The sequence below is a fragment of the Chiloscyllium plagiosum genome, unplaced genomic scaffold, assembly GCF_037043375.1.
Source record: "Chiloscyllium plagiosum isolate Xiang-an unplaced genomic scaffold, Cpla_swu_hap1 HiC_scaffold_2, whole genome shotgun sequence".
In the NCBI taxonomy this organism is placed as follows: Eukaryota; Metazoa; Chordata; class Chondrichthyes; order Orectolobiformes; family Hemiscylliidae; genus Chiloscyllium; species Chiloscyllium plagiosum.
Window position 1 is genome coordinate 152,293,373 of NW_028270140.1, and position 25,804 is coordinate 152,319,176.

At 44.0% G+C, this 25,804-nt stretch overlaps 1 protein-coding gene across 1 annotated transcript in view; it reads left to right on the plus strand.

Annotated features, from left to right (window-relative positions):
- Positions 1-25,152, plus strand: part of LOC148152021 (uncharacterized) — a 48,494-nt gene extending 23,342 nt beyond the window's left edge. The window contains exons 4-7 of the mRNA XM_087974892.1: positions 11,221-11,604; positions 22,261-22,362; positions 23,656-23,695; positions 24,837-25,152. Coding sequence (XP_087831018.1) covers positions 11,221-11,604; positions 22,261-22,362; positions 23,656-23,695; positions 24,837-24,963 — 653 coding nt within the window. The 3' untranslated portion in view covers positions 24,964-25,152. The remainder of the gene's footprint in view (positions 1-11,220; positions 11,605-22,260; positions 22,363-23,655; positions 23,696-24,836) is intronic.
- The last annotated feature ends 652 nt before the right edge of the window (positions 25,153-25,804 follow it).

Sequence of the window (25,804 nt, forward strand, 5' to 3'; positions counted from 1 at the left end):
CCATATGCACAATCTTGAGCCCTCTCTCTCCATCAGCACCACCTCACATAGGCTCAGGGCTGCTCATAATTCACCAACTCTGCACAGTCCACTTCTGTATTGGGAAAACAAAACACAGACTGGGTGATTACTTTGCAGAACAGAAATGTTCGTCCACAAAAATGATGCTGAGCATCCAGTTGCCTGCCAGATCGACACACCAGCTTTTGGGGACCCAGTGACCTTCTGGACTCAATATTTGGGTCAATAATTTTAGGGCCTCAGCACCTTCTCCGATCTCCTTCCCACAACCCCCACACACCAGGCTTTGTCATCACATGGGCTACTACCAAAACAATCCATTGTCAGTCCCCATCAATGGTCCCCATCAGCAGCTGTTCATTCTCCCAGGCTGACCTTTCCCCTTTCGTTTGTCTGTCCAATTGTTTTTCTCTCTGTCTGGGGTCCATTTCCACTGAGTGTTTACTCCTGCCCCCTCACCCCCCTCCCCATCTTCAGCATCTATACCAACCTTTCCCCAGCTATAATCAGTTATAGAGTCATACAGCACAGGAGCAGACCCTTCAGTTCAATGAGTCCACACTGATCACAATCCCACTTGCCTGCGCTTGGCCCATATCCCTCCAAACATTTCTTATTCATGACATTATCTAAATGTCTTTTAAGCATTGTAACTGTACCCACATCCACCATTTCCTCTGGAAGCTCATTCCACATGAACTACTCTCTGTGTAAAATAAAAACTGCCCCTTATGTCTTTTTAAAATCTTTCTCCTCTCACCTTGAAGATATGCCCCCAGTCTTGAAATCTCCCACAAGAGCAAAAAGACACCTGCCATTCACTTTATCTTTCTTCCTCATGCTTTTATCGATCTTGATAAGGTCACCTCTCAACTTTGTGCACTCCAGTGAGAAATGTCCTAGTCGCTCCAGCCTCTTCCAGTAACTCAAGGCCTACTTTCTCGGCAACATCCTGGTAAATGTCTTCTGAACACTCTCCAGCTAAATGATATCCTTGCAATAACAGGGTGACCAGAACTGGACACAATAGAGGCCTCACCAGCATCCTGTCCAACCTGAACATAATATCCCAACTCCGATTATCAAAGGTCTGAGCAATGAAGGCAAGTGTGCTGAACCACCGTATATATAGACGATGCAAATTTGGAAGAATTCTGTACCTGAATCCCTAGGTCTCTGTTCTACAGCATTACCCAAGGCCCTACTTTTAATTGTGTAAGTCTTCCCTTTGATTGTTTTCCCAAAGTGCAATACCTCACACTTAAACTCCATCTGTCACTCTTCAGCCCATTGACCCATTTGATTATGATCTCTTTGTATTCTAAGATAACCTTCTTTCATTATTCAATGTACCATCAATGTTGGTATCAACCGCAAACTTGTAAAACATTCTTTCTGTGTTCTTATCTAAATTTTGAAAATAAATGATGACAAAAGTGGGCCCAGCCCTGATCCCCATGGGATCCTGCTGGTCACAGGCCTCCAGAACAAAACCCTCCCTCCACCGTCACTCTCTGTCTTCTGCCTTTCAGCCAATTGTGCATCCACTTGCCAAGCTCACCCTGAATCCCATGGGATCTAACTTCACTAATTAGTCTACCATGCGGAACCTTGTCAAAGGATTTATCAAAGTCTAAGTAAACAATGTTAACCCCTCTGCCCTCATCAATTTTCTTGTTTACTTCTTCAAAAAACTCAATCAAGTTTGTGAGATACAATATCCCTCGCACAAAACCATGCTGACTATCACTAGAGTCATAGAGCCATAGAGATGTACAGCATGGAAACAGATCCTTCGGTCCAACCTATCCCAACCCAATCTAGTCCCACCTGCCAGCACCCGGCCCATATCCCTCCAAACCCTTCCTATTCATATACCCATCCAAATGCCTCTTAAATGTTGCAATTGTACCAGCCTCCACCACTTCCTCTGGCAGCTCATTCCATACACGTACCACCCTCTGCGTGAAAACGTTGCCCCTTAGGTCTTTTTTATATCTTTCCCCCTAACCCTAAACCTATGCCCTCTCGTTCTGGACTCCCCGACCCCAAGGAAAAGACTTTGCATATTTACCCAATCCATATCCCTCATAATTTTGTAAACTTCTATAAGGTCACCCCTCAGCCTCTGATGCTCCAGGGACAACAGCCCCAGCCTGTTCAGCCTCTCCTTATAGCTCAAATCCTCCAACCCTGGCAACATTCTTGTAAGTCTTTTCTGAACCCTTTCAAGTTTCACAACATCTTTCCGATAGGAAGGAGACCAGAATTGCATGCAATATTCCAACATTGGCCTGACCAATGTCCTGTACAGCTGCAACATGACCCCCCCCCCCCCCCCCACCCCGGCTCCTGTACTCAATACTCTGACCAATAAAGGAAAGCATACCAAACGCCTACCTCACTATCCTATCTAACTGCGACTCCACTTTCAAGGAGCTATGAACCTGCACTCCAAGGTCTCTTTGTTCAGCAACACTCCCTAGGACCTTACCAATAAGTGTATAAGTCCTGTTAAGATTTGCTTTCCCAAATGCAGCACCTCGCATTTATCTGAATTAAACTCCATCTGCCACTTCTCAGCCCATTGCCCCATCTGATCCAGATCCTGTTGTAATCTGAGGTAACCTTCTTCGCTGTCCACTACACCTTTGACTTTGGTGACATCTGCAAATTTACTAACTGTACCTCTTATGCTCGCATCCAAATCATTTATGTAAATGACAAAACGTAGAGGACCCAGCACCAATCCTTGTGGCACTCCACTGGTCACAGGCCTCCAGTCTGAAAAACAACCCTCCATCACCACCCACTGTCTTCTACCTTTGAGCCATTTCTGTATCCAAATGGCTAGTTCTCCCTGTATTCCATGAGATCTAATCTTGCTGATCAGTCTCCCATGTTGACTATCCCTAATCATTCCTTGCCTCTCCAAATGCATATAAATCCCAAATTTCAGAATTATTTTCAACAACTTACCCACCACCGAAGTCAGACTCACAGGTCTGAAGTTCCCAGGCTTCTCCTGACATCCATTCTTGAACATTAGCCACTTTCCAGTCATTCAGCACCTCACTCGTATTTATAGATGATTCAAATGCCAGCGATTTCCTCTTAACTTCTGACAAAGTCCTGGGATTCACGAGATCAGGTCCCAGAGATTTATATTTTCAAAGACCTCTCGCCCTTCCTCTTCTGTAATGCAAACGCTTTTCAAAACATCAATATTTATTTCTCAGCGTTCTCTCGCCTCCACTTCTCTCTCCACAGTAAAAACTGACACAAAATACTGACTTAAGATCTTTCCCATCTCCTGAGGTCGAACACAAAGGCAATCTCTTTGCCCTATACTCTATTTCTTGTTGCTGTCTTGGTCTTAATGTACTTATAGAATCCCTTTGGATTACCTTTAACCTTATTTGCCGAGGCTATCCCATATCCTTTCTTTGACTTCCTGATCTCCCTCTTATGAATGGCCTGACACTCATTATACAGTGCAAGAGATCCATTTGGATCCAGTTGTTTATATTTAGTATATGATTCTCTCCTATCCCTGACTGGAACCTCCATCTCTTTATTCACCCATTGTTCCTGAAAGCAGTACAGTTAAAACCATCCTTTGTGAACGGTCTTTTCTGTCTCAGAAGAGATCGCAGTGATCCAAGAATCTGAATCCCTGAACATTACACCACCTCTTCAGCCATTGATTTGCCTCCTTTATCCTTTTGTTCACTCTTTTGAGCTTGGCTTTGGGATTAAACCAGAGATTACTACTTTTGAGGGTCTGTTTTTTAATCTTCGACCTAACGTTTGATATTATTTTGTAAAGCCTTAATCCTTTCCCCAACTATGTCATTCCCATCACTGTGTACAAAATCTTCTGGTTTCTCATTGTTCCCTTTAACAGTATGCTTCAAACATTTTGCAATGTCCTTAATCCTAGCACCAAGAAAACAGTATAATATCCTAGATTCATGCTCACTGCTGTAGAACCTCCTGTCTGTGCCCTTGACAGGAGAATCAACTGCAACAATTATTCTTTTAAATTTTGTCAAACCCCTCCAAACATAAGGTTCATTTTTAGTGCCCAAGATCTGACTTCCCTTCTAATTTCCTCTGAGAGATCATCCTTTCAACCGTATGAGAGATTTCTGAACTACCTTCTTACCTTTCCTGACAGTCATCCATCTATCTGACTGATCCTGCTGTGATATCACCTCTCGAAATCTACTGGCCATCTAACTCTGTGTCTCTTGTATGCCCTCAATGTCATTAAGTCGAAAAAGAAGCAACTTACACTAACACCTTAACTCTAAAGTAAACTACATTTCTTTATCCAAAGAGTTAATATTAAGCACAAGTGGTCCAGCAGACAGCTTTCAATGTTCTGATTAAAAATAAAGTCCCACTCCAGAGCCAACCAGGTGTCAGTCTGTCCAAGAGCTCTGTAAACACAACTTGGTTTGAAACAAAACATCCCTCAGCAATTATTTTCCGTCAGCAAAACTTCCCACAGTCCACGTGTGTGCCGATCCAAAAAGGCCATTCATAGGACTCTGTTTGATAAAAAAAATTGGGCCTGTCTGTTTTGGGAATTTTTTTGTATTTTTGAATATAAAATAACTAAAAGTGAATCAAACAAAAAGGTTTTCTGACTGAAATTTAATAAATGTAAGAAAGCAAGAAGGAAATCTGGAAATAAATCTGAATCTCAGGAGCAGCTGCGAGATCCAGGCTCCTCTCAGCCCACTGTTTTTGATCATTTTATTTCTGAAGAAGTGTCACTGGACCCAAACCATTAACTCTACTTTCTCTCCACAGATGCCACCATACCAGCTGAGTTTTTCCCGCAATTTCTGTTTTTGTCTCTGCCATCCTTACTTGGTCAGGTCTACAGGACAGGGGTTGACAGTACATCAGGATTGAAGAAGGGTGTTCACTGTGTCAGGTCAGTGGAAGTGAGTGTGGGTCCTGGAGGTTGGGTCAGGGACTGTGTGAGGAACAGCACTAGGTCCCATGATTTCTGTCCCTAGCCCTACCTACACGTCAATGCTGACCCACTGAATTATATTTGCCGGCTGGGTAAGGAATCACCTATGATGCTGGGGACGTCTTATGGGTCAAGTTATTTGGGAATGCTTCAGCCCTATTATTTGCACTGATGAGCAGGGCTCCCCCTCATTGAGGATGGGGATATTTGTGGAGACTCATATTCCTGTTAGTTGCTTAATTGTCCTCAACCATTCATAACTGCATGTGACAGGTCTGTTGAGCTTATATCTGATGCACTGACACTTACCCCAGAGCATCAATTGTGGTTTATGCCGTTTGACACAGAAGTGGTTTTATAGCTGACATCTCATTTTCAGGTTTGCTGGTGCTGTTCCTGGCATCACCTCCTGCATTGTTCATTGAACCAGGATTGATGTCCTGACTTGATGTTAATGGCTGAGTGGGGGAAAATTACAGGCCATGGGTTTAGAGATTGTGTTGCAGCCCAATTCTGCTGTACTGATGGCCCACAGTGTCTCAGGGATCCCAGAATTGATTTGCTTGATCTGTTCAAAGTCTGTCCTATTTAACACAGGGCTAGTGGGATACATGATGGGGATATACCTCAATGTGATGATGGGACTTTGTCTCCATGGGATTGTGTGGTAGTTACTCCTCCCAATCCTATAATAGACAGATAGACGGCTGAGGACAAGGTCAAGCTTTTCTCTCTTGTTGGTTCCCTCACCACCTGCCATAGACCCAGTCCAAGAGCTATGTCATTTCAGATTCCACCAGCTCAGGCAGTAGTAAAGCTGCTGAGTCTGTCTTGGTGTTGGACAGTGACGTCTCCCACCCAGAGTACATTCTGTGCCAGTGTTGACCTCAGTGCTTCCTCCAAGTGGTGATAAACATGATCAGCAGCCTGGGAGTGGGGGGATTGTGGCAGTGGAGAGAGTCCGGAGATTTCCTTGCTCATGTTTGACCTGATGCCATCGGACTTCATGATAATGTTTCGAGTTAAGAAAGTTCTGCTTAGCAACTGCTGTCTGATTGGTTGAACTGTGCTGTTACAAAGCTGGACGTTCCTGGAGTGTCTGAAAGTGTAAAGTATCTAGAGTCTACAGAGAGAAAGCAGTCAGCTCTGCCTCTCCCCCATCACTGTAGAGAAAAGCAGAGAAAACACAAGTAATCTGGAAAGATAGAAGTCACATGCGAAAAGTTCTGAGTTCACCTGATTGGCCGTTGGATTTGAAGTATGCCCATCACTGTCCAGAACACAGCATCTCATTGCTGCGAAACAACACACGGACTGTGAGAGAGAGCGATCCTTCCATCTTGTGGTCAGGACTTTTATTTTCAGTGTTCTGTTTAGCCTGTTACCCTATCTACATTCTTTTTTCACTCATGGTAGAAAAATGAATCATTTATCTTTTCTCTGTCTTAATTGTGGTTGTGTGTGTGTGTATGTGTCTGTGCGTTTGTGTGCATGTATGTGTATGTGTCTGTGCATGTGTGTGCATATGTGGCTTTGAAGGGATGCTGTTTCAGAGCATTAATTATGTATCCATTTCTTTCACTGCTCTTATTAGTGAAATTATTAATGAATGGAATTATTTAACTGTTACTGAAGAATCCTGGTGTTGCTCACTTCTGAGGAGAAAGTGAGGTCTGCAGATGCTGGAGATCAGAGCTGAAAATGTGTTGCTGGAAAAGCGCAGCAGGTCAGGCAGAATCCAGGGAACAGGAGAATCGACGTTTTGGGCATAAGCCCTTCTTCAGGAAGGGCTCACTTCTGTCCTGCGTAGCAGTCTGTCAGGCACTTTGGGTGTCGGGGTCATCCTATTGGGATTCTTGTACATTTGAATAGCTCCTGACAATGTGTGGATCAGTAGGACATGTTCAGACAGAGCATGACTCATTGAGTTTTAGGAAGGAGTGATGAAGATGGTTGATGAATGGAGAGTGGTGGACATGGCCTAAATGCACTTCAGCAAGGTATTTGACAGGGTTAGAACATAGAACATAGAACATAGAAGAATACAGCGCAGTACAGGCCTTTTGGCCCTCGATGTTGCGCCGATCCAAGCCCACCTAACCTATACTAACCCACTATCCTCCATATACATATCCAATGCCCGCTTAAATGCCCATAAAGAGGGAGAGTCCACCACTGCTGCTGGCAGGGCATTCCATGAACTTACGACTCGCTGAGTGAAGAACCTACCCCTAACTTCAGTCCTATATCTACCCCCCCTTAATTTAAAGCTATGCCCCCTTGTAATACCCGACTCCATACGCGGGAAAAGGTTCACACTGTCAACCCTATCTAACCCCCTAATCATCTTGTACACCTCAATCAAGTCACCCCTAAACCTTCTTTTCTCTAATGAAAACAGCCCCAAGTGCCTCAGTCTATCCTCATACGATCTTCCTTCCATACCAGGCAACATCCTGGTAAACCTCCTCTGCACCCGTTCCAGTGCCTCCACATCCTTCCTATAGTATGGCGACCAAAACTGCACACAATATTCCAGATGCGGCCGCACCAGAGTTTTATACAACTGCATCATGACCTCAGGACTCCGGAACTCAATTCCTCTACCAATAAAAGCCAGTACGCCATATGCCTTCCTCACCGCACTATTTACCTGGGTGGCAACTTTCAGAGATCTGTGTACATGGACACCAAGATCCCTCTGCTCATCCACACTACCAAGTATCCGACCATTAGCCCAGTACCCCATCTTTTTGTTATTCTTCCCAAAGTGAATCACCTCACATTTAGCTACATTGAATTCCATTTGCCACCTTTCTGCCCAGCTCTGCAGCTTCTCTATATCCTGCTGTAACCTGCCACATCCTTCCTCACTGTCAACAACTCCTCCGACTTTCGTATCATCCGCAAACTTGCTCACCCAACCTTCTAACCCCTCTTCCAGGTCATTTATAAAAATGACAAACAGCAATGGTCCCAAAACAGATCCTTGCGGAACACCGCTAGTGACGGCACTCCATGAAGAAACTTTGCCATCAACTACTACCCTCTGTCTTCTTCCATCCAGCCAATTCCTAATCCAAACCTCCAACTCACCCTCAATGCCATATCTCCGTATTTTCTGCAGTAGCCTACCATGGGGAACCTTATCAAACGCCTTACTAAAATCCATATATACCACATCTACCGCTTTCCCCTCATCAACCTCCTTCGTCACCTTTTCAAAGAATTCAATAAGGTTTGTGAGGCACGACCTGCCCTTCACAAAACCATGCTGACTATCCTTGATCACATTATTCCTATCCAGATGTGCATAAATCCTATCCCTTACAATTCTCTCTAAGACTTTGCCCACAACAGAAGTGAGTCTCACCGGCCTATAGTTACTAGGGTTATCCCTACTCCCCTTTTTGAACAAGGGAACCACATTTGCTATCCTCCAGTCTTCTGGCACTACTCCTGTAGACAAAGAGGACATAAAAATCAAGGCCAATGGCTCTGCAATCTCCTCCCTTGCTTCCCAGAGAATCCTAGGATAAATGCCATCAGGCCCAGGGGACTTATCTATTTTCACCTTTTCCAGGATTTCCAACACCTCTTCTCTACATACCTCAAAGCCATCCATTCTACTTATTTGTGACTCAGTATTCACATCGACGACAATGCCCTGTTCCTGAGTAAATACTGAAGAAAAGTATTCATTCAGTGTCTCCCCAATCTCTTCCGCCTCCACACGCAACTTCCCACTGCTATCCTTGACTGGACCTATTCCTACCCTAGTCATTCTTTTATTCCTAACATACCTATAGAAAGCCTTAGGGTTTTCCCTAATCCTACCGACTAAGGACCTTTCATGTCCCCTCCTTGCTGCTCTTAGCTCTCTCTTCAGGTCCTTCCTGGCTACCCTATAACTCTCAATCGCCCCAATTGAACCTTCACGTCTCATCTTGAGATAGGCCGCCCTCTTCCATTTAACAAGGGATTCCAATTCCTTATTAAACCACGGCTCCCTCGCACGACCCTTTCCTCCCTGCCTGACAGGTACATAATTATCAAGGACATTCAATAGTTGCTCCTTGAACAAGCTCCACATATCATTTACACTCTTGCCTTGGAGTCTACTTTTCCAAGCCACACATCCTAAGTCATGCCTCACCGCATCATAATTTCCCTGACCCCAGCTATAACTCTTGCCCTGTAGTACACACTTATCCCTCTCCATCACGAGAGTAAAAATCACCGAATTATGGTCACTATCCCCAAAGTGCTCACCTACCTCTAATTCTAACACCTGGCCTGGTTCGTTACCCAGAACCAAATCCAGTATGGCCTCACCTCTTGTTGGCCTGTCTACATATTGTGTCAGGAAACTCTCCTGCACACATTGAACAAACACTGACCCATCTAACGAACTTGAGCTATAGCTTTCCCAATCAATATCAGGAAAGTTAAAGTCCCCCATAACCACCACCCTATTACTGTCACTCATCTCCTGAATCACCTTCCCTATCCTTTCTTCTACGTTTCTAGGACTATTGGGAGGCCTGTAAAAGACTCCTAACAGGGTGACCTCACCTTTCCTATTCCGAACCTCAGCCCAAACTACCTCAGATGGCAAGTCCTCATCCATCGTCCTTTCCACCACTGTAATACTACATGATAGACTCGTTAACAAGGTTAGATCACATGGAATACAGGGGGAACTAGCCATTTAGATACATAACTGGCTTGAAGATAGGACACAGAGTGTGGTGGTGCAAGATTGCTTTTTAGACTGGAGGCCTGTACCCAGCAGTGTGCTGCAAGGATCGGTGCTGGATCCACTGCTTATTGTCATTTATATAAATGGCTTGGATGTGAATATCAGAGAAATGGTCAGTAAGTTTCCAGATGACACCAAAATTGGAGGTGTAGTTGACAGCAAAGAGGGTTATCTCAGTGAAGAATGGGACTTTGATCAGATGGGCCAATGGGCTGAGGAGTGGCAGATGGAGTTTAACTTAGATAACTTTGAGGTGTTGCATTTTGGTAAAACAAATCAGGGCAGGACTTATACACTGACTGGTAAGGTACTGGGGAGTGTTGCCAAACAAAGAGAACTTGGTGTGCAGGAATTAGGAGGTCTTGTCATGGCTGTACAGGATGCTGGTTAGACCACTTTTGGAATACTGCATTCATTTCTGGCCTCCCTGCTATAGGAAAGATGCTGAAAAACTCAAAAGGGTTCAGAAAAGATTGAGGAGAGTGATTCCAGGGCTGGAGGGCTTGAGTTGTGGGCGAAACTGAATAAGCTGGAGCAAGATTCCGTGGAGTGTTGGTGGCTGAGGGGTGACCTTATAGATGTTTATAAAATCATGGATTCAGACAGGATAAATAGTCAAGGTCTTTTCTCCAGGGTACGGGCGTCCAAATCTAGAGAGCACAGGTTTAAGGTGGAAGGGGAAAGATTTAAAAGGGACCGAAGGGACAACGTTTTCATGCAGACTGTGGTGTGTGAATGGAATGAACTGCCAGGGGATGTGGTAGAGGCTGGTATAATTATAATATTTAAAAGGCATCTGGATGGTATATTAATAGGAAGGGATCTGAGGGGCATTGGCAAATATGGCAAATGGGACAAGATTTTATTCAGGATATCTGATGGGCATGGGCAAGTTGGACTGAAGGGTCTGTTTCTATGCTGCACATCTCTGTAACTTTCTTTTCACATTTTGCACTGGGTTTTGTCCAACTCAGTGTCTCCCTTTGCCATTGATGTGGGAGTTTCAGAGTTGAATCTGTTGCAGTGGGACTGGAGTCACATGCAGGTCAGACTGGGTAAGGATGGTATTTCTCTTTTCTAAAGAACATCAGTGAACCAGATGGATTTTTTCCAACAATTGATCATGGTTTCATGGTTCCCATTAGACTGATGTATAATTCCTGATGTAATAACTGAATTGAATTTCCAGCAGCTGCCATGGTGGGAACTGAAACTCTATCCCCAGTGTATTGGATTGCTCATGAATTTACATTACTATTTGTTCACTACCTCTCATTATAGCTGAAATCAATAACTAAATAACTAAATATTTAGTCACACTCTCACTATCACATTCTCACTAAATAACACACTCCAAATAGAGTCTCCAAGTTTCAGTTCCACACACTGATATCTGTCCCCGGGCTGCGTTCATACTCTATCTCCCTCGCTCTCTCCCCCCTCACAGTGGTTTCTGTTAATGGTTGGTCAATGACAGTCGCGGATGGAGTGAGGGCTGAGGAAGTGGGCTCCACTGTCTTATCCTGCAGCTTCACCCACCCTGACACTCACCCCACACTCACCGGCTCCGTGATATGGATTAAATCTCGCACAGGTGCTATCTTTAAGTGTACATATTCTGATCCAGAGCATTCCCAGGGTGAGCTGTGTGAGAATGTGATACAGCGGTACGGTGGAAATCGATTCAGATTCGTGGGAGACCTCACCGACAACAATGTCTCAATAATGATGGAGGGACTGAGCCAGGAGGATGCTGGTTCCTATCTGTGTTGTGTGGATCTCAATATTGATAGTTTTCAAACAACGTTTCCAACAAAGCTGGAAGTTGAAGGTAAGGAACAATGTTTGGATGGTGTCAATGCCCCGATAGCTCAATGGGAACAGGGTCCACCTGGACCGGGAGCTCTCGGGTTGGCTCCTTCTCTTGGGCTCTTTCAGTTGGTCTCAGGCAGGAGACAGTGAGAAGAAGAAAGAGAGAGAGATGAGGCTGGGATTTATGGACCATTCCATCACTGTGTCTGAAACTTCCCACAGTCTCCCATCAACTCCCTAATTTGTTGTGCTCAAACTGGCTTCAGTGTTCTGAGGTAGGGAGCAGAGAAAACATCATCAAGGATGCAAGCTCCAAGATCCACCTGGTTCCATGTTCCCTATGGGCAATATGGAGTCAATGACAGGGATCTCAAGGATGGATCTGGATAAAGGAAGTCGGTGGTCAGAGTGCATCGGGTTTTAAAGATGTCAGGACATATTAAGAATGTGGTTGGAAAAGCAAATGGGATTTACAGATTTCAGAAATGGAGGTGTTCAGAACTGAGGCAGGTAGCCCATAAGACATAGGAACAGAAGAAGGCCATTCAGCCCATTGAGTCTGTTCCACATTCAGTGAGATCATGACTGAGATGATAAACGTCAATTCCCCATTCTTGCTTTATCTTCACAAACCTCGATTCCGTGACTGATTAAACATTTGTCTATCTCAGCCTTGGCTATACTTAATGACCCAACATTAACTGCTGTCTGTGGTAAAGTAGACCAGAGATTCACTACCCTCTTAGAGAAAACTTTCCTCTCATCTGAAATGTGTAACCCCTCATTCTGAGCTGATGCCCTCTGTTCCTCACAAGGGGGACAACCACGCTGCACCCACCTTATCAAGCACCCGAAGCATCTTTAATGTCTCAATGTGGTCACTTGTCATTCTTCTGTAATCCATCAAGCACAGGCTCAATCTTGTCAAACACTGCCCATAAGACAGCCCCTCCCTACCTGGCATCAACTAATTGAATCTTCTCTGGACTGCCTCCAATGCCAGTTCCACTTTCCTTTGATAAGGGACCAAAACTATCCACAATATTCCAGCTGTGAACTAACTAGTGTCTGGTAAAACCTCCCCACTTTAAAATTCTATTCCATTTGAAATAAAGGTCAGCATTCCATTGACCTTCCCTACTGTCTGCTGAATGTTTTTGTGAAACTTCCATATTCTCTGTTGTGTAACTTTCTGCAGGCTTTCTCTGTTTCACTAATATTCAGCCTCTCTATTCTTTGTGCCAAATGTATAACCTTACATTTTCCATATTATATTCCAACTGCCATGTTTTTCCCACTTATTTAACCTGTCGACATCTCTCTGCAGCTTCTTTATTTCATCCTCATCACTTGCCTTCTCACCTACATTTTTGTCATCAGCAAACTTGGCTCCAGTACATTCACTGACCTCATCCAAATCATTAATGTATATTTTAATAAATGTGGCCTCATCTCAGATTCTGTGATACACCACTAATTACAGTTTGCTGGCTGGTTACTACTCCCGTCTTATCCCAACTCTCTGTTTTCTAACAGTTAGTCAATTCTCTATCCACGTTCGTATACTACCACCAGCACCATAGAATCTAATCGCATTAAGGAGTTTAATGTGTTGCACCTTCTGAAATATATTTTAAAAACATATGAAACATCCACCGATTCCCCTTTATCTATCCAACTTGTCACCACCTCAAAGAATTCAAGATAATTTCTCCTTTATGAAGTCATGTTGACTCTGCTTGCTCATATTATACATTTCTAAATGTTCTGCCAAGACATCCTTAGTTTTGATCTCACATTTTCCCAATAACAGTCATTAGCTAGTTGCTTTACAGAGTCATAGAGATGTACAGCACGAAAACAGACCCTTCGGTCCAACTCATCCATGCTGACCAGATTTCCTAAATTAATCTCGTCCCTTTTGCCAGTGCTTGGGCCATGTCTCTCTAAACCCTTCCTATTCATATACCTATCCAGATGCCTTTTAAATTTTGTAATTGTACCAGCCTCCACCACTTCCTCTGACATCTCATTCCATACACGCACCACCTTCAGCGTGAAAAAGTTTCCCCTTATGTCCATTTTAAATGTTTCCCCTCTCAGCCTAAACTTATGCCCTCTAGTTCTAAACTTTCCCACACCAGGAAAAATGCCTTGTCTATTTCCCTGATGAGATTGCCAAGACTATGCCGTGGAAATGCTTAATTTGCTTCAAACACAGCACTTGGAGCAACATATCTGATGGAAAGTTATTGGCCTGAAATGTTAACTCTGTTTCTGACTCCACATAGGATGCCAGACCTGCTGAGCTTCTCCAGCACCTTCTTTTTATTTCTAATTTTCTGCATCCCCATTTTTTCACTTTCATTTTTGCTGATGTCTTAATCTCAAATCTTTTGCTGATCTCAAATTACGCCCCCAATTCTCACTCTCCTTCTCCCAATTTGCAGGGCATTCCATCATGTATTGTAGGAGAAAGTGAGGACTGCAGATGCTGAAGATCAGAGCTGAAAATGTGTTGCTGGAAAAGTGCAGCAGGTCAGGCAGCATCCAAGGAGCAGGAGAATCGACATTTCGGGCATGAGCCCTTCTTCAAGAAGAAGATTCCTGAAGAAGGGCTCATGCTCGAAACGTCGATTCTCCTGCTCCTTGGATGCTGCCTGACCTGCTGCGCTTTTCCAGCAACGCATCATGTATTGTACTCAGCTATCCACACAGTGACCTTCAGAGTCTAACCAGATGTTTGTTACTGTAGTTGATGGAAACCTTGTAGCAATGTGCCAGTAAACTATATCCAGCCTGCTGCCTGATGCAGTCCCTTCTTTTTTCCTGCCATCTTGAAAGGAAACATCCGCCATCCCCAGTGAGACCACATTGCTTCAGAACTCCAAATGATGGACACATTGGGTAACTTTGTTTTCTGTCTCCTTTCCTTGAAACACAAGAGTGTTACTTTAGGAGATTTCCAATTCTCTGGGACCTTTCCAAAGATTCTTGGAAGGTGAACACCTGTGCGTTTATTGTCTCTTCAATAATTCCTTTAATACTCTAGATTCATCCAGTCAGGTCCAGGGGACCAGTTGGTCTTTAACTCCATCAGTTTCCTTCGCGGTTTTTCTGTCATGATAGTTATTAGACATACAGACATGTACAGCATGGAAACAGACCCTTCAGCCCAACTCATCCCCGGCAACCAGATATCCTAATTAATCCAGTCTCATTTAACAGCACTTGGCCCTTATCCTTCTAAACCCTCCTATTCATACAGGCATCACCCGCTGCATGTAAAAGGTCCCATTTAAATCTTTCCCCTATCCCATTAAACCTCTGCCCTCTAGTTTTGGGCTCCCGTACCCTGGGGAAAAGACCTTGACCATTCACCCCATCCATGCCCCACATGATTTTATGAACTTCACCCTGCAATCCCCCACAACCCTCACCTTTCACCTCCATCCTGGTTGGCTCCAGTAAATCTCTCCTTCCTGTACAGCTTCAACTCGTCTTTCTTATAAAGGACACTTCTACCCCAGAAGAGATTCTAATGATCTGAAAGTTTGTATTCTCCCCTATACCAGCTTCTCAGCCAATCATTTATCTGCTTTATCCTCCTATACGTATGATCACTTGCACATGGTACCAGGAATAATCCAAATATTACTGTACTCAAGGACCTACTTTTTAGTCTCCTGCCTATCTTACTATATTCTCTCCTCACAATCCAATCTTTTTCTCTTCCTATCTCATTGGTTCTAATGTGTACAACGACCTCCTGTTGGTCCCCCCCTTCCCTTTAAGAATATTCTGCACCCTCTCCGAGACAGTCTTGACCTTGGCACTGAGGAGGCAAGACACCATTCTGATATCTCACTGCAGGCCACTGAAACGACCATCTGTGCCTCTGACTAGAGACTCACTTGGAACCTGACCTACCCCCCGTTACAGTCGAGCCAGTCTCAGTCCCAGAAAGTTGGCTGTCCGTGCTGCTTCCTCTGAGAGCCCATCACTCCCTACAATTTCCAAAACAGCATACTTGTATTTATTGTATTTATTCTTGTCCTTTTGCCCTTGAATAGTTATTAAGTTTGGGATGCATTTCATGCCTTTTACTGTGGAAACTGCTAAAAACGATTTATTCAGCTCCTCTCCCATTTCTTGGTTCCTGATGATTATTTCCCAGCCCTTACTCTCGAAGGGGTCTGTGGTCACTCTGGCCCTTTTCTTCCTTTTTAAGTATTTGCTCTCTCACTCTCTCTCTCTCTCATGATTTTACTTGCAAGTTTACACTCAGAGTGTATTTTCTCTGACTTTATTACAATTTGGTCATCTTTTGTTGGTTGTTAAAATCTCTTTGGTTTACCATTAGTATTTGTCACGTTAAATGTTCCTTCTTTCAACTCGATACTATACTGAACTTCCCTGGTTAACCCTGATTGGCTTATCCACTTCCCAGAATGCTTCTTCTCACTGGATTGTCCCTTTGCTGTGGAGCCATGAACTATTTTGTTCCAAGTCTGCCGTTGTTCCTCAGCTGTTTTTGCTGCTATCCTGCTCCTACAGCTCACTCCAGCCAGTTCTGCCCTCATTCCCTTCAATAAGCTAAGCACAGTTACTGCCAACTAAAGCTCCTCCTCCTCAAACTGAGTATTAAATTCTATCGTGTTATGGTGACAGATTCCAGGGTATTTCTCACTCTGGCATTGTTTATTAAACCTGAATCATGACACATCACCAAACCCAAACTAGCCTGATCCCTGGTTGGATCCACAGCACATTGTTCTCGGAGACTGCCTTCAATATGTCTCTGAATTCTTCCTCATGGCTCCCTCTGATAATCTGACTATCCCAATATGCATGAAGATTAAAGCCACCCATGATTAATGTACTGCTTCTGTTACATGCCCTTACTATCTGCTGATTTATTCCCGTCCCCACTGTGACAATACTGCTCCTTTGACAAGGATATTCTGTCCTTGGTTTTTTGAGAGGGGTTGTAAACAGAGAAGTTTTAGGGCCTATTTGATTATACATAACAGATACTGCCTCAGGAATCAGCCTTTCAAATTAGAACAGAAAAGAATTATGCAATGAAAGGGAAGTCGCCAGTTATTCCAGCTCAGCTTTTTCTGGTTTGGTTTGGTTTTAGCAAGCAGTCAGTTTTATGAGGTTGCTGGACAAAGAAACAGTTCCATGTTGATCCTCTCTCTCGCTCTCTCTCTCTCTGACATCTCTCCTGTGTGAACCAGTGTTTGATTGTAGTTTTTTTGCCAAGAGAGTGTTTATGGGGACGTTTCAAGTATTTGGAACAGCATCATTCAGTTGCAATCGAGGCGATTGGGTTTTTAAATAATTCTGGGATTCTAAATGTGTTTTTCTTTTGTTCATGTATAAATAAATACTGTTTTGTTTAAAAGTGAGTGGTTGGGCCAGCTGCATCTCTCCTGGATTATCCAATTGACATTTGCTTAAAACAACTCAATAAGTTAGGGTCTGGGCGAAGTTCCTGAAATGTTTTGAGGGGGTGTGGCCTGGTCCATGGCACCCACCATATAGCTACTGCTATGGGTCCTATGGATTACTCCCACAACATCTTATTGCCGTTTTTGTTCCTTATGGAAGGAACCATATGGAAGGCTGATCCATACAATGATAGAATTAGACAGGATGGAAGAGGCCCTTGAGCCCATGCAGTCTACACCAACAAAACCCCGTGTCTGCGTGGGTTTCCTCCGGGTGCTCTGGTTTCCTCCCACAGTCCAAAAATGTGCAGGTCAGGTGAATTGGCCATGCTAAATTGCCCGTAGTGTTAGGTAAGGGGTAAATGTAGGGGCATGGGTGGGTTGCGCTTCGGCGGGTCGGTGTGGACTTGTTGGGCCGAAGGGCCTGTTTCCACGCTGTAATGTAATCTAAAAAAAAACAAAAAAAAACATCGCTCTAAGTCTGCACCCGTCCAACTTTCCAGCGTTTGCTCCATAGCCTTGTATGTTACATAGAACACAGAACAGTACAGTACAGGCCCTTCAGCCGTCACTCACCCAACCTCTCTTCATAAGACAAGTCGTCCAATCCAGGGAATATCCTGGCAAATCTCCTCTGCATCCTCTCTAAAGCATCTACATCCTTCCAGTAATGAGGCAACCCAGAACTGGACACAATATTCCAAGTGTGGTCTAACCAGGATTTTATAGAGCTGCAGCAAAACCTCGCGACTCTTAAACTCAATTACCCCCGTTAAAGAAAACCAAAACACCATATGCCTTCTTCACAATGCTATCAACTTGGGTGGCAACATTGAGAGATCTATGGACATGGACCCCAAGATCCTCTGTTCCTCCACACTGTCAAGACTCCTGTCTTTAACTTTGTATTCAGCATTCAAAGTCGACCTTCCAAAATGCACCACTTCGCATTTATTCAGGTTAAACTCCATCTGCCACTTCTCAGCCCAGATCTGCATCTGCCAATGGCTTGTTGTAGCCTCCAACAGCACTCTACACTCACTACAACACCACCGGCATTGGTAAACCTACAAACCAACCCTGATACGTCTTCGTTCATGTCATTTATAAAAACTACAAAGAGCAGAGGCCCAAGAACAGATCCCTGTGGAACACCACTGGTCACTGGCTTCTCGGTGGAATACTTTCCATTCACTACCACTTGCTGTCTTCATTCAGCGAGCCAATTTTGTATCCAGACAGCCACATTTCCCTGTATCTCATATCTCCTAACTGTCTGAATTAATCGACTATCAAATGCCTTACTGAAATCCATAAAGACCACATCCACTGCTCGACCTTCATCAATTTATCTCATCACATCCTCAAAGAACCCAATCAGGCTTGTGAGGCATCACCTGCCCCTCACAAAGCCACGCTGACAATCTTTAATCAAACTATGTTCTTCCAAATAGTCCTAAATCCTTTCCAGTAAGTTGCTTACCACAGACGTCAGACTGACAGGTTTGTAATTCCCAGAGATTTTTCTATTCCTTTTCTTGAGTAGAGGAACAACATTCGCCTCCCTCCAATCATCCATTACTACTCCCATGGAGAGTGAGGATTCAGAGATCAATCTCATTCCTTGTTTCCCGTAGTAACCTTGGATATATCTGATCTGGCCCTGGACACTTATCTCTCTTGATGCTTCCCAGAATTTCTAGCACATCCACTTTCTTAACATCAATCTGCTCAAGCCTATTAACCTGGTCCATGGTGTTCTCATTATCAACAAGGTCCCTATATCGAGTGAATACTGAAGCAAAAAACTCATTTAGGGCCTCCCCTACCTCCTCAGACTCCGGGCACAAGTTCCTTCCACTATCCCTGATTGGCCCTACCCTCTCTCTGGTCATTCTCCTATTCCTCATCTAAATATAGAATGCCTTTGTGTTTTCTCTAATCCTTCCCACCAAGGCTTTTTTGTGCCGCCTCCTAGTTCTCTTCAGTCCATTTTTGAGTTCTTCCCTAGCTACCCTGTAATCCTCGAAAGCTGTGCCAGATCCTTGCTCCCTCAACCTTACGTAAGCTTCCTTCTTCCTCTTGATGAGAAGCTCCTCTTCTCTTGTCATCCAAGGCTCTTTCACCTTACCATTCCTTGCCTGTCGCAGTGGGACAAAGTTATCCAACACTCGCAACAAGTGCTCCTTAAAGAGCCTCCACATTTCTGTTGTGCATTTCCTTTAGAACAGGTGTATCGAGAATGTGAGAGAGAAATGTTTACGCAGTGAGTGCTGACAACTGACAGTCACCAGCATCAGCAGAGGGGCGTGTGGAGACAGTCATTGATTTCAGAATTAAACCTGATAGGCCCTTGAAGGAAGTGAACTGGCAGGGCTTGGAGGGTGAATCCAGCAGATGAGTGGGTCTCACCTGGATTGTTCCATGTGGAGCTAATCAGGACCCAATGGGTTAAATGACCTCCTTCTTGTTGTCAATCCAATAATTGGCATTGACTGAAGACAAGACAGGGCAAGTACCTTCCAATCCCTTACTGAGTGAGCACATTGTGGAACTTCAGGTCTCATTGGCCAAGAATATGTGAAGTGCCACCTCCCTACCTCTCATTGGCTGAGAATGTCAGAGTGTTGTTACCTTCCCATCCTGATTGGTTCAGAGCCAGTTGGGGGCTGCTCATTGCTGAAGATTGAGAAGTGACTTTATTGAAACTTGCAGGATCCTGAGGGGTCTTGAGGGAGTAGATGCTGAGAGGATGTGGGTGAATCTGAAACTCATTTCACATTAGGATGGAGATGGAGAGAGATTCTTCCTTTCCGAGGATGATTAATTTATAAAGCTGGTACAGCATGGAGCTAATTCCTCCCCCTGCCTCCCCACGCATCCCAACACCACCATCCCCCAAAACTCATAGAAGTGGTCGGTGCTGCAGGAAATCTTCAACAGACCTCAATCGAACTGTGTTCATGACATAGGTTATGGTTGGGAATTAGTGAAAGACTATGTTCAGGTTAATATCAGGAATGTTCACCTTCACACAGACACCTGTTCAATCATTGGAATGGGATTTCAGGACAGAGTGAAGGAGCACAGACTGGAATATAGAGCTGGGGAATGAAAAACAATCATTTTTAGTGAAGTTGGGAGGGATGTTGGGCCCAGAATGAATGAATTCATGTGGGTTCAGTCCTTTTTCTAATCTGAAAGTATCCCATGAATGAGTAAATCAAAATGAGGGGGTTGAGAGTGAGTGATTTTCATCATGGTGATTCCTCGAGAGAACTATAATAGCCTGGTCCAGACCTGTGAGAAATATGTGTGGGCTGTTTAATTACTCATCTTATTGTGAAGTTGAAAGAAATGTAACAAACTGAATTCAGAACTTCTGGGCATTGGCCTCATCCATTCTGATGTTTGTCCTTTCCTCAGCTGCTCAGGGAAATGTCTCAGTGTTACATTTACAGCCCAACCACAGGGAACTTGGACAACTGTACATGATGGAAATCGGTATGAGCTCATCGGGAACCCAGAGGAGGGAAATGCCTCGACCAGGATAAACCAGCTGAGAGTGAGGGACAATCACACTTACCTGTGTCTGGTGGAATACAGGTCAGAACCTGATTCTCAGTATCTGATCCAGAAGGAGACTCAGGTGTGGGTTTATGGTAAGAAATCATTGTGGGGGGACAACAGTTGATGGTATTATCGATGGATGGTTAATCCAACACCCAGGTAATGTTCTGGGCAGAAGGATTCAAATCCTACCATGGCAGATGTGGAATTTGAAATCAATAAAATTCTCAAAGTAAGAGTGAAAAGCTGACTATGTGACCACTGTTTATTGTTGTAAAAACCCATCTGGTTCACTAATGATCTTTTGTGAAGGGAACTGTCATCCTAACCTGGCCTGGCCTACTTGTGACTCCAGACACACAGCAATGTGGTTTATTCTTAACTAAGAGGGATGGGTAATAAACGCTGCCCTACCCAATGTCCTTCTCATCCTGTAATTGAATGGATATTAAAAAGTATTCAGTCTGTAGAGGGTGTACAGTGAGACTGTAGCAGGTTATGCAAATGTTTAATGATTTGGTCATTGAAACTAAAATGTAAACCCTGTTTCTCTCCGCAGGTGAGGTCTGGCCTGCTGAGTATTTACAGCATTTTGATTTTTATTTCTAATTTCCAACATCTGCAGTATTTTGCATTTGTGTTTGAAATTTGACTTTTTAAACAGTTAATGTAATTTGATGTGTTGATCCTTTTAGGTACATTCTGATGTCAGTATTGAAAGGCATTGACACACTCAGAACATTCAGTCCAATCCCCAAACAATCCAAAGTTAAACTGACAATGAGATCCTCTCCTCGAGCAGGAAGGTGCTGCAGACTAATGTGTCCCTCTTGGTTACAATGAAAGTGTTCACACCTTCATCAGGAATAGTTCCATCAGTGCAAGCACATTTCCCCAGTTTCTGTCTGACTGTGTGAGGCATCACAGCCACGTGGGACCGATCCTAACCCTGCATTCACACATAGGTTATAAAAGGAGGTGGTGGTATACTGCTACTGTCACTGGGTAACTAATCCAGACACTCATGTCTGGGGCCATGAGTTCAAATCCTACCACAGCAGAAGGTGAAAGATGAATGAAATCTTAAACATTTGGAATTTGAATGAAAAGCTAACCTTATGGTCACATGTGACCACTGTTGATAGTTGGGAAAGCTCATCTGACTCAGCCAGGTCCTTTACAGTATGAAATCTGCCTTCCTTACTTGGTCTGGCCTACATGTAGGGCACAGGACAGGGTGGAATGTTAGATCAGTGCTCAGTAATGGGTGCCCTTGTGTTGGTGAGTCAAGGATGGGTCCAGGAAATACCCTGCAGAATGTTTTAAAGTATCCATCTAACCTTATATTCTGAGTCACAGAATTAAGCGGTTGCCTCCTTCAGGGGTTGTTCTGATCTGCAATGCACGGCCTGAAAGGCCAATGGAAATAAATTTAATAGAGTGATCTTTCAGGCGATAATTGGGTAAGTATTTGGAGGGGAGCAAATTCCTGGTCTGTGGGAAACAGCAGGTGAGAGTGTTGAACTGGTTTGCTCCATTGCAGAACATTGTGTTTGTACATTTAACCTCTTGCTGTGTAACCCTGCTATAAGTTTCACTACAGCAACATGGAGGTATTCCTGAATAATGCTGTTCTTGCTGTTTTCCAGTGAAGAGGACTGAGCCCACCACTGTATATCTGCCAGTCATTCCAATGCTTCTCATCCTGCCCATCTGCTTCATAATTTTCATCAACTTTAGGAACAAAGGAGGTGGGTTCATGGAGAATGGGGTTTAATAAAACAGTATGGTTCTGACATAACCAGAGGGAGGGGTGCACAGGAGATTCACCAGGATGTTGCCTGGGATGGAGCTTTCTTGTGAGTGATTTAACATTGGGATGTTTCACAAGGAGATCCATTTAAACCCATTCTATTGAACTCTGATGGATCAATTCCCATTTTCCTCCCATCACTGTTGAATCTCAATGCACTAAAATGTCTTTTCATTCACTCCCATTTGACAGAATCATAACAAATCACATCATTTGCATTCATTCCCACTTTGTACAGACTCTCAAACAGAACAGAAAGGAAGTTGCAGTTCACCACAATAGTCTTGTGTGCTTTATTATTCAAGTGGCTTTCGAGAGTTTGCTGGATAAAGGCATAGACATGGTGGCTCAGATAGTCTGAGTAACAGAGCTATATTTGGGGAGGAATGGTAACATGGACTCCTCTTCTGGCCTGTGCAGAGAGTGCAATGTTCAGGCACTGGTCTGTTTTGGGACTGCCCTCATTACCTGTCTTTGCTCTGACTGAACAAATTGAACAGGCAGGATGGCTTAGGCATATTGAAGGCCTCAGAATCCTGAGCTCAGTTACGTTAGTGCTAAAGACCCTGAGAAGTTTAAATTCTGATCCTTATCTTCATGGCCTCTCCCTCTGTATCTCTTGTCAGTTGTATTTTGGCTTCATAGAGAGAAGTTTTGATACAGGAGCAGGAATGTCTTGCTGTAATTGTACAAGGTCTTGGAGAAACCACACCTGGAGTATTGGGTGCGGTTCTGGTCCCCTTATCTGAGGAAGTATGTTCTGGCATTGGACAGAGTGCAATGAAGGTTTCTCAGACAGACTCCTGGGATTTCAGGGCTGATGTATGAAGAGAGATTGGATCGGTTTGGATGGTATTCACTGGAGTTTGGAAGAATGAGGGGGTCTCAGGGAAATGTGTGAAATTTCAATAAAAGCTGACGAGGTAAATGTAGGAGAGATGTTTCCGATGACCGGGGAGACAAGAACCAATGGTCACTGTCAAAGGATATGGGGTAGGCCATTCAGGATTGACATGGAGAGTAATCCCTTTGGAGTTACTGTGATCCTGTGGAGTTCCCTGCCACTGAAAGCAGTTGAGGCCAAAGCAAGGAATGTTTTTAAGAAGGAGTTAGAGTTCTTGAGGATAAAGGGATGAAAGTGTATGGGGGGAAACATTTCCAATTGTGGAGACAATGTGACAAATTTGTTCATAATTTTACAAAATATTTATGAATCTTTTTTTCTTTTTAGGGTGTTCACAGCAAATCAAGAGTACGACACCTTTGAAAAGGTGAGATAGTCAGTGACTGACGCGAGAGTAGTGGTGGAAATGGCCTGAGTCGAGAGTGTGGTGTTGGAAAAGCACCGCAGGTCAGGCAGCATCCGAGGAGCAGGAGGATCTCACTTTCGCTGAGTAGAAATGCTCTAGTTCAGGGTTGTATTGAATATTTCCTTTTCATAGACAAAATGCAGCCTCCTGCCGATGAGCTCCAAATGTGTTATTTTCCTTCTTACAAGTTGCTCAAACAGTCACTGGGAAAGTGAGAGGTAAATGACAGGTAAATAATTTCTGAGCAGAATTGGTCAATTTCTGGCTGTTTGTAAATCTCCAGCTCCAGGTTCATCTGTGATCTCTCGTCTGCAAATCAATCTACAATTCATCCTTGTGTAAAACGAAAGTGTTCCCCATTTTTCTCACAGTGGTCACTTTGAGTTGTAATGGCTGTTTTATGGAGGGAAAGATTGGAATGTTATCACTTGCAGTGAGTGCTGAGGATAAAAGGGACTTTTTTGTGAATCCAATTTTTCCCCCTTGCTCTCCGAGCAGCTGAATTTCCACTGGGTGGGAATGTGATTTCCTGATCATCCCCCACTTTTCAAGATTTCCATGCTCTGTAGCATCCTCCAAAGTTACAGCAGATGGGAAGCCCTTGCAGGAATTTTCCCCTCATCTCCAACACCCTCCTTCCCTGCCTTGTAACCAGTTGCTCAAAGCTGACCCTTGGGTGCTTTGGTACATTCTGGTACCAAGGCAGAGCTGTTTCTGGTGGTGAATTATTCAAGGGTGACATGGGTGATTTGTGTCTAAATCTGAACATTTTGTTTATTCATTTACCGGTCGTGAGCATCTCTGATTGGGCCAGCATTGACTACCTGTCTTCAGTTGCCCTTGAGAAGGTGGTGGTGAGCTGCCTTCATGAACTGCTCCAGTCGGTGTTCTGGAGGTAAGAGCCACAGAGCCCTTAGGGAGGGATTTCCAGGATTTTGATCCAGTAACAGTTCCCCACCACCTTCTCATGGACAACTAGGAGCAGCCAGCCCGACCCATGACCTGTGAGGGGATAAGCAAAAAGATAGGATTCTTGTTACTGTGACCTGGGATTATGCCATTAACTTCCTCTGAATATTAATGTTCCTTGTATGTTTTTCAGGAATGATCCAAGGTCATCCAGCATTCCAGAGTCTAATCAGGCCCAGCAGCCGTTGGCCCCAGGTACTGGCTGTACTCGAACTGACCAATCACCATCCATTTCAGACACTGTAACATCGAGTGTGTGAAGCATCAACACAGTGGACAGACATGCAGTGATAGAGTACCACCCTCACTGTACAGCCTGACCACTTTGGACTAACTATCTTCCCATTCAGTGTGACCCAGTGAAAAGCAGCATGTTTCCCATTGAGAGCATCACTACTTCTCTTTTGGTATCCTCACTTTTGGTTTGGAACTGTGATTTTAAAGTTGAGGATTAAAGTTTGAAAAACAGGTTGTTTGACGAAAGATGAGAGAAGAAAAGGGAAACATTTGCTGTTGGAATATGGTCTGGAAAAATAATGCAGGTTAATTCAAGGTCATCGTTATTGTCATCGGTGATTACTCACTCATGAGTGTTATCATCTACTGAGGAAATTTGTGCCCGTTTTCATGGGTTCTGTGGGTCCTTGTGTGAATCCTGGAGCCACATCTCCAACCATATATTTGTTGGGTGTTTCCCAGATGTGGACCAAAGAACAAAGAAAATTACAGCACAGGAACAGGCCCTTCAGCCCTCCAAGTCTGTACTGATCCAGATCTTTGTCTAAACCTGTCACCTATTTTCTAAGGATCTGTACCCCTCTGCTCTCTGCCCATTCATGTCTCTGTCTAGATACATCTTAAATGTATCGTGCCCACCTCTACCACCTCCGCTGGCAATCCGTTCCAGGCACTCGCCATCAATCTGCATAAAGAACCTTCCGCACATATCTCCCTTAATCTTAGAACATAGAGCATCGAATAAAACAGCACAGAACAGGCCCTTCGGCCTTCAATGTTGTGTTGACCTGTAAAATATTCTAAGCCCATCTGCCTACACTATCACATCATTATCCATGTGCTTATCCAAGGATTGTTTAAATC